Source organism: Cebus imitator, unplaced genomic scaffold (assembly GCF_001604975.1).
Source record: "Cebus imitator isolate Cc_AM_T3 unplaced genomic scaffold, Cebus_imitator-1.0 Scaffold857, whole genome shotgun sequence".
Taxonomy (NCBI): Eukaryota; Metazoa; Chordata; class Mammalia; order Primates; family Cebidae; genus Cebus; species Cebus imitator.
Genome location: NW_016108172.1, coordinates 268207 through 278038, shown reverse-complemented (window position 1 = coordinate 278038; position 9832 = coordinate 268207). Strand labels below are relative to the sequence as shown.

The 9832-nt window shown below is 41.1% G+C and overlaps 1 protein-coding gene across 1 annotated transcript in view; it reads right to left on the bottom strand.

Moving 5' to 3' along the window:
- Positions 1-141: 141 nt before the first annotated feature.
- LOC108297892 (cyclin-Y-like protein 2) overlaps positions 142-9832 on the bottom strand; it is a gene marked incomplete at its 3' end in the record, with an annotated part of 33793 nt that continues 24102 nt past the window's right edge. Inside the window, exon 10 of the mRNA XM_037735601.1 lies at positions 142-304. Within this exon, the coding sequence (XP_037591529.1) occupies positions 142-304 (163 nt within the window). The remainder of the gene's footprint in view (positions 305-9832) is intronic.

Below are 9832 nucleotides of genomic sequence, written 5' to 3'. Positions count from 1 at the left end.
CCTCCCAAGTGCTGGGATTATAGGCATAAGCCACTGCACTGGGCTGAAGCTTTCCATTTTTCTAATCACAACTTAATATGACTTAGTCACAGATGTTGGCACTGCTGACTGCAAATCCACTTAGTAACTTCATAGTCTTACCTCCAGCTTCCATGCTCTTTCTTTGTCAAGAAGATGAACAGGCAAACACAGGCCATGGTCATGTGCCAAAGTGCGAAGATCAAAGTAGTATTTCGTGTAAATGCTGCCAGGAACTTTGATATTATAATTAATTAGCTTCAAGAATTGCCTTTCCAACTCATTCCTGGGGAGGGAGAAACAACAAAGCCAACACAGGACAATGTTAGTTCACTGGGCTGTCTTCAAAAACATTATTCTCATGTAAGAAATGTGGTAAAGCCATCCTGTGCTCTAGTTTATTAGAACACGTGAAAGAATTCACACTGGACAGAACTCTATCAATTGAAGAAATAAAAGAAACCTGCAACTTTCCCAGCTCTCCTTGAAAATAGAGCTCCTTGTATTGGAAAAAAACATTGATATAAAAAATGTGTTAATACACTTGATTTTCCCACATACTTTCAAAGACATAGTCGAATTTAACATGGAGAAAAATGACATAATCTTAGGAAACACGGCAAAGCCTTCAGCTGCTTCACTTCTTTGAAAACATAAAAGGATTCAGTGGAGAAAACCCTTATTACATACAAACATGTAGTAAGGTCTTCAGTTGTTCCAGTTCCACATGAAGATAAGAGCTCATTTCTGAAATAAAACCTATGAATGTATAGAATGTAGAAATGCCTTCATTTACATGATATTTACTCCAAGGCCCATGATAACACACCCTGTAGATAGACTTTATAAATACAAGAAGCACAATGGATTGGAACCTCAGTAGATTATCAAATACAGAAAAGTTTTCAGTTTTAACAATTTCTTCAACATTTATTTGAAAACTTGCCCAAGAGGGAAATCCTCTCAGCATTCCTAAATTGGAAAGCCTGATGCAAATCAATTATGGTATAATCTTCAAAAATGTATATAAGTAAATATTATACTATTTATGTTTCTCAGTGATTATTTATTTGAAAGAGTCTCTGTACTTACTTCCGCTTCTTTTGCAAGAAAGCATCGAGGTTAAAATTTTGTAGATACTCCTTGAACAATAATAAATGAATTTAATAGCCAGTTTTAAAAAAAATCAATTCATAAAATTTTTCTCTATTTATTTTAAAATAGTAACACTCAGCTACTAGAATGGCTCCAAATGCTGTTTTGAAACACATACAGGCTATGCAGGTGGGTTCCTATGCTAAGGTCCAAACACAGCACAGCTGCTTCCAGTCCATTCTGCATCCAGCACCCCAAGTTTGGGATGAGGAGAAAGGCAACCGTCTCCTTTGCACTCATGCACCTGACTCAGGACTCATTCTTGAGGGTTCCATTGCACAAATCAGACTTCATGCTCACTCCCAAGGCACCACAATAGCGATCCAGTGACAGAAATGATGGATACTATTTATTAGCTTTCACTACTACAGGGCAAGAATACTCTTTACATTTTGAATGGTAGAAAGATCAGAGGGAGACATCTTGGCTAGACTAAACCCATTTTGTGAGATGCCTTCTGGTAGGGTGCCAGCCTTACACAGTGCTTCTCCTGAGTTGAGTTAGAAATAAAACCCCAAGGTGCTCAGCATCTGTCACCCCTGGCCAGAACAGACTGTGGAGATGAGTTGAATGCACTAAGGGAACCGACTGGGAGCAGCCCTCTGCCACATGATTATTCAGCTGTCCTGACCCAATTTTTTTTTTTAGACAGTCTTGCTCTGTCACCCAGGCTAAAGTGCAGTGGCATGACCCTAGCTCACAGCACACTCAACCTCCCAGGCTCAAGTGACCCTTTCACCTAAGCCTTTCAAGGTGAGTGAAATGCCCCTCCTTGAAACATGCCCCTTAGCTGGGCTATTTTAAAAAAATTCTTTTTGTAGAGAGAGGGTCTCACTTTTTGCCCTGGCTGATAAAACTCCTGTGGTCAAGTGATGCTCCTTCCTTGGCCTCCCAAAGTGCTGTATTATAGACATGAGCCACTGTATTCAACACTTTGTCAACTGTTTAAATAAATATAAAACTAGAGTAAGTGTACCACTTTCACAGTAATCTCTGTAAAAATGTAATTGTATAAAAACAATACCTCAACAACGTTTTTGTGTTTCTTGGTTTTAAAGTTTTGGGTTTTTTCCACTGGCTAAGTCAACAAATGCTTGATGTTCTTCAGTATGGAAAGCAGTTAGGATATAAGCAGATATGTGGTTTTCTCATTTGTTTAACTGAAAACCCAGCTGAATCTACTTCCAACATTAATTTTCTATTCATATAATCATAAGGCTAAAGGAATGTAAATCAGATAATGCTTTAACAATCAGTTAATCAGTACTTAATTTACCATAGGAATATATGCACTTCATAATCTTTTGTGTTTTTCCATAAACATATTCTAACTATGCCTACAGGATCTCTCTCTCTCTCTCTGTCTCTCTCTTTCTCTCTTTTTAATGGCTGAATGGCATACCCTTTACAGGCACAGCAAATTTTCTGAATAGAAGCTGGTCGGTTTAACTTACATATGTTTGTGTGTGTGTGTGTGTGTGTGTGTGTGTGTGTGTGTGTGTGTGTAAAATCCTCATAGCTTTGTTCCCACCTACAGGTGAGAACTTATGATACTTGGTTTTCCATTCCTGAGTTACTTCACTTACAATAATAGCCTCCAGCTCCATTCAAGTTTCTGTCAAGGCCATTATTTCATTCTGTGCTATGGCTCAGCAGTATTCCATGGTGTACATATTCCACATTTTCTTTATCTACCAATTAATTGAAGGACATTGAGGCTGGTTCCATATTTTTGCAATTGCAAGTTGTGCTACTATCAACATGCATGTGCATGTGTCTTTTTCATATGACTTCTTTTCCTTTGGGTAGATACCCAGTGTGAGATTGCTGGATTGAATGGCAGTACTGTTTTCCATAGAGCTTGTACTAGTTTACATTCCCATCAGCAGTGTAAGTGTTCTCTTTTCATCAAATCCATACCAACATGTATGATTTTTTGATTTTTTAATCATGGCCATTCTTGCAGGAATAAGGTGGTATCACACTGAGGCTTTAATTTGAATTTCCCTGATAATTAGTGATGTTTCTGAAGGAAAATATATTCTAACAAGACAAACAGATGTTGAGAAGTTTGAAGAAAAATCTGATAGACACTAATTTTTAAATGGTTCAATTTACAGTCAAAAAGAGACAAATATAAATAATCAAAAGCAGAGAGACAAGATAAATGTCCATTAAACACTCAGGGGGTGGGGAGGTGGGGAGAGATAGCATGGGGAGAAATGCCAGATATAGGTGAAGGGGAGGAAGGCAGCAAATCACACTGCCACGTGTGTACCTATGCAACAATCTTGCATGTTCTTCATATGTACCCCAAAACCTAAAATGCAATAAAAAATGTCCATTAAACACTTTATTGTAATGTTTTTCAATTTCCAAAGATCACAAACATAGCTCCTGTTCAGACCATAGCTCCTGGTGCTTCTGTGTTCACAAACACCATTGTGTAGAACTGGAGCTGGCCTCTGTCACCCCTGCTTCTGGAGCTCACATATGTGGAAACCTGCACATTTCCCTGTGTATTCTCTGACGTTGTAACTAGAACTAGAGCCCCACCAGATTAGCTGCAGGTTTTGAGAACATTTTGGCAGCCATTACAGTGGAGCTAAGTGTTCATAATGACAAATTTTGCTCCCTTCAAGAAACCAGTTTACAGACTGATGACAGTAGAGATTAAGGGCACTTTAGCTTCTGCAACTTTCAAAGTACTTCTATTTGTTTCAAATTTGTTTTCTGTTACATCCTTTGCTAAAATGGCTACTAGCAATATCACCATAACAACTCAGTTTCCACTATTAGAAAAGAGGTAATTTAGCAGCCATTTCAAAAGCAACCAATCATCACTAGTCAGTTTCTTTTTACTCACAAGGATCCCCAATTCAGCTGTAAGTATACAGTGTGGTAATTCTGAATGAAAATTGTTAAAAAAAAAAAAGGTTTTGGGGGTATATTATAGATGTATATTTTATGTGGCCTATAAAATATTTTGATACAGGCCTACAATGTGTAATAATCTCATCAGGGCAAATGAAGTATCCATCATATCCCAAGCATCTACCCTTTGTTTTACAAACAATTCAATTATACTCTTTTAGTTACTGTAAAATGTACAATTAAATAATTCTTGACTGTTGTCACCCTGTTGTGCTATCAAATACTAGATCTAATTTATTCTAACTCTATGTGTGCACCTATTAATCATTACCCCTTACTTCACAACTCCCATACTACTTTTACCAGCCTTTGCTAACAGTTCTCCTACTCTGTATCTTCATGTGTTAAATGTTTCAATTTTTAGCTCCTGCAAATACATGAGAATATGTGACTTTTGTCTTTCTGTGTCTGGCTTTTTTCACTCCACATTTCCATCCACATTGTTGCAAATAACAGAATCTGATTCTCCTTTATGGCTGAGTAGTGCTCCACTGTGTATATGTATCATTTTCTTTAGTCACTCATCTGTTGATGAACACCTGGAATGCTTCCAAATCTTGGCTGTTCTGAACAGTGCTGCAACACACATGATAGTGCAGGTATCTCTAATATACTGATTTCCTTTCTTTTGTGTATATACCCAGCGGGGGAATTGCTGGATCATATGGTCGCTCTGTTTTTAGTTCTGAGGACCTCCAAACTGTTCTCGATAGTGGTTACACTTAAATTACATTCCCACTAACAGTGTACAAGGTTTATCTTTACTGTGTATCCTTGCCAGCATTTGTTATTCAATGTCTTTTAAATAGAAGCTATTTTAAGTGGGGTGAGATGATCTCCAATTGTAATCTTGATATGAATTTCTCTGAATATCAATGATATTGATGTTGAGCATCTTTTCATATACGTATCTGCTATTTGTATTCCCTTCTTAGTTTTGAAATAGGGTCTCACTTTGTTACTCAGGCTGGAGTGCAGTGGGACAATCACAGCTCACTCCAGCTTCGACCTCCCAGGCTCAGGTAATTTTCACACCTAAGCCTCCCAAATAACTGAAACTGCAGGCACAGGTCACAATGCCTGGCTAATGTGTCCTTTTGAGAAATATCTATTCAGATATTTTGCCCATTTTAAAATTTAGATTGAGATTTTTTTTTCTATGGAGTTATTTGAGCTCCTTAAATATTCTGGTAATTAATCCCTTGTCAGATAGTTTTCAAATACCTTCCCCCATTCTGTGGGATGTCTCTTCACTTTGTTGACTGTTTCCTTTGCTGTGCAGAAGCTTTTTAACTTGATGTGACCCAAGTTGCCCATTTTGGCTTTGGCTGCCTGTGCTTATAAAATATTCAAGAAATATTTGCTGAGACCAATATCTCAGAGAGTTTTCCCACTGTTTTATTTTAGTTTCATATTTCAAGTCTTAGATTTAAATTAAAAAAAATTAATTATAAAAATAGAGACAGAATCTCACTGAATTGTTCAGGCTGGTATCAAACTAATGGGCCTAAGAGATCCTCCTATCTTGGCCTCCCAAAGTGCTGGGATTACAGTCATGAGCCACTGTGCCCAGCTGAAATTTAAATCTTCCATCTATTTTGATTTGATTTTTGTGAGAAATAGACGCCTAGTTTCATTCATTTGCATATGGGTATCCAGTTTTCTCAGCACCACTTATTAATGAGACTGTCATTTCCCCATTGTACGTGCTTGGCACCTCTGCTGAAAATGAGTTCACTGCAGATGTATGGATTGGTTTCTAGGTTTTCTACTCTGTTACATTGGTTTATGTGTCTGTTCTTATGTCAGTGCCATGATGTTCTGGTTACTGTAGCTGTAGAGTATAATTTGAAATCAGATAATGTGATTCCTCAAGGTTTGTTTGTTTTTGCTCAGGATAGCTTTGGATATTCTGATTCTTTTGTAGTTGCCTATAAATTTTAGGATTCATTTCTCACTTCTATTTCTGTGAAGAATGTCATTTTTTTTGCAGACTTGTGGAGGTACTACCACATTGGTGGTCTTGGATAAGACCTGGAGGAATTCTCTGTATTAGCAGACAGGCTCCCTTCTTCCCTTACTTTCCCACAAATGAGGTCTGTCTCTCTGTGCTAGGCTGCCTGGAGCTGGGAGAGGAGCGACACAAGCACCCCTGTGGCCACGACCTCTGGAACAGCACTAGGTCTGTCCAGACAACACAAGGTCTGAAGTCAGCACAGCACTGTGACTGCCCAAGGCCCACTGTAACAACTACCTGTTGCCACCTATGTCACTCAAGGCCCTGGGGTTCTACAATTAGCAGGTAGTGAAGCCAGCCAGGCTTCTGACCTTCCCTTAAGTGCAGTAAGTTCCCCCGGTCCCTATGTGATAACCTGCTTTTTGTTGGCTTACACTGACTCTCTCTTTCTTAGCTGAGAGCTGTTCAGGCTTCATGTTAGCTTCTTGAGCCAGACGGACTCCACCTTAGTGTCTTCATTTTAGTTATTCCCCTCATTAAATATGTAAATGCAGTATGTAGCTGGGGCAGGATGACACCGGGCACATCCCGGAGTGCATTTGCTGATAAGAGGCTGAGTTAAGCCTTTCCAGCAGAGCCTGGGAATGCAGATGCTGTCGAGTACCCAGAGCCCCCATATGTATAAGTTGGATGTCTTTTTATGACAGCTCTAGCCCTTGCACCTGGTACTGTTTTATTTCTCATGTACCAGTTTATCTTTTAACTTTTTTGCTTACTCTGCTTCTGTAAAAAATTGCTTCAGCTAGGCTCACCCCTCCCTTTTCAAACTAGGGTATAAGAAACCTCTTAACTCTTTCTTCCAGGCTGAGAGAATTTGGGTGTTAGCCACCTCTCAGTCACCAACTAAAATAAAAGACTCATAATTCAACCTCAGAGTGTGGCTTATTCCTTGACTCACTTGGGTATAAAACCTGGATGGGTTCAAATGTGCTGCCTGGGAGCCTGGGCTGGAGTCATAAACCTTAGACATCTACCTGATGTTTTGTTCTACCATGGCTGAGCTGGCACTGAATCCACCAGGCAAATCCTTTCCCGCTCTTCCCTCCTTTTTCCCTAGGCAGAGTAGTCAGTCCCCATGCACATCATTGCAGTCCCATGGGGATTAGTGCCAGATCACCACAGTTGTTCACTTAATAATACCCCAAGGGCTCTCAGTCAGCTGTGAGTGCTGCTTGCCCTGGAACTCATTCTTCAGGGCTGTGGGCTCCCCTCTGGCCCAGGGTAGGTCCAGAGATGCCATCCAAGAGCCAAGACCTGAATCATGGACTCCTACAGCTCACCTGGTGCTCTTCTCACTGTAGCTGAGCTGGTATCTAAGCTCAAGAAAACTCCACTTTACTCTTCCCTCAGCATTTATCAAGCAGAGGGAGTCTCTCCTTGTAGCCACCACAGCTGGGAATGTGCTGGATCACACCTGAAGCCAGCACATCTCTGTCTCACTCCAGGCCCATGGCATGTACTACCTGGTCACCACTGATGATTCTTCAGGGCCCAAGGGCTCTTTCATCAGAAATTGATGAATCCTGCCATTACTGAGTCCTAGCAGGCTCCCTTCTGGCCCAGAGTTTGTCTAGAGATACTATCCCAAAGCTGGGACCTGAAATGGGGGTTTTGTGACTCTGACCAGTGACCTCTCCCACTGTGGCTGAGCTAGTATCTAGTTGCAAGACAAAGTCCTCTTTCCTCCCCTCCGGCCGAAGAAGCAGATCTTTGTCAGAGCTGCGAGCTGCACTGTCAAGGGTTGAAGGAAGGGTGGGCAAACACTCCCTAGCTGCCTCAGCTGCTGTCTCCCTGGATCACATGCCCCCAGACACACTGGTTCCAAGTGCAGCACAGCACATGGACTTGCCTAAGGGTTGCAGTCCTTGTGACCTAGACAGGCTTTCAGGTTTATTAAGGACCCCAGAGTAATTTATTCCACAGCAGCCAGGCTTTCGCAACTCAAGTTCCATCCCCTGGTATGAACAACTCCCCTATGGCTGGGGCTAGTCTAAATGTTTTTTCTGTGGGTGGGCATTGGGTGAGTTCAGCCTTGTTTTGCTTTCTGCTATGACAAGGCAGCACTTAGTTCAGGCAAAGCCCCACAGCTGCTGTGCTCTCCCTGCCCCAAGCATGTAGCCTCTCTCCTTGCCACAGGTTCAGAGGGTGGCATCAGCAATTCAAGGCTGTCTTTTCCACACTGTTCAGTACCTCTTTCAGTGATATGAAGTTAAACCCAAGTACTATGATCACTTACCTGATTTCTAGTTCTTATGAAGGTGCCTTTTTATTTAGATAGTTGCTAAATTTGTTATTCCTGTGGGGAGCACAATTGGCAGAGACTTCTATTCAGTCATCAGGCTCCACCTCTGTGACTGCATACATTCTGAATGACAGTCTTATCTGGCGTAATAGGCAAACGTGAAAAAAAAGAAAACCAAAAAGCCAAAACCTCTTGCCGGTGCCTGTCATAACCTTGATCTTCATATGTTGCTAAATGTCATCGAGTTGTTTTTTCAGATTTTTCTAAGTGTCACCCACAAAGCCATTCTTTCTGTCTGGTGGACATTGTGAGAGCCTCTGCTGGAAATGCCTCCCTGGCTCACCCTGCCAACCAGCTCGAAGGCCCTTCCCTTTACAGCATTCAGGAGGCCAGAGTGGAAGAAAGACCCATGAAGCTCTTGTTTCAGTGTCATGTTGGTGCCATCTGGTGCCAACCCTATGACTCAGCAAGATTTCTTGCACTCTCATGGGTAACTCAGCCTCCCACCCCCAATGCTGCTGTGGTTGAATGAGTACCCCAGGAACCTCCTGAGTGTGGCGAGCATTGGGTGATGATCCAGTAATGTTTCTCAGACTGACTGAGGGGAGTACTGAAACTTCTAACTCATCAGCCCAATGATGCAACACTCTGAATGGGGAGGGGACAGGGGCACAGGGATCTGTGACTATTCTGTATCTCAAGGTTTCTATAAAACAGATGTTCCGATAAAAGTAGGGAGAACACCAGTAAAAGCAAGTACACAATGTATGACTCAGGGTGAAGCTATACATTTTCCCCAGTCCACGGGCCCCAGACATATCAATGGCCAAACAATTATTTCAAAGGCCAGGCATGTGATCCTTACATAGAGACTGGAGCTTGCAGGCAGCTTGTAAAAAGCCATAAGGATATTTACTGTACTATTATTTTCTGGTAGTACACTGGTACAATGTTTGCCAAAAATATCCACAGAAAAATATTTTTCAATTTATGAGATTATTACAATAGCAATTTACCAAGACCTACCAATGAAAAATGAAAATATGAACAGTTGTTCTAAAATGTGATGTTTATGCCCATTTCCATTTTCTGTACAATGTAAACTTTTAAAATATTTCTTAAAAGTGTTAAGTTTATGGAATGAAAAAGTATTGAAAAAATGGTTAGAAAGTTCACAAAGACAGCTGGGCATAGTTGCTCATGCCTGTAATCCCAGCGCTTTGGGATGCCAAGTCAGGTGGATCACCTGAGGCCAGGAGTTTGAGACCAGCCTGGCCAATATGGTGAGACCCCATTTCTACTAAAATTATAAAAAATTAGCTGGATGTGGTGATGGATGCCTGTAATCCCAGCTACTCAGGAGGTTGAACCACTTGAATATGGGAGGCAGGAGAATCACTTGAATCTGGGAGGTGGAGTTTGCAGTAAGCCAAGATCATGCCATCGCACTCCAGCCTGGACAACGA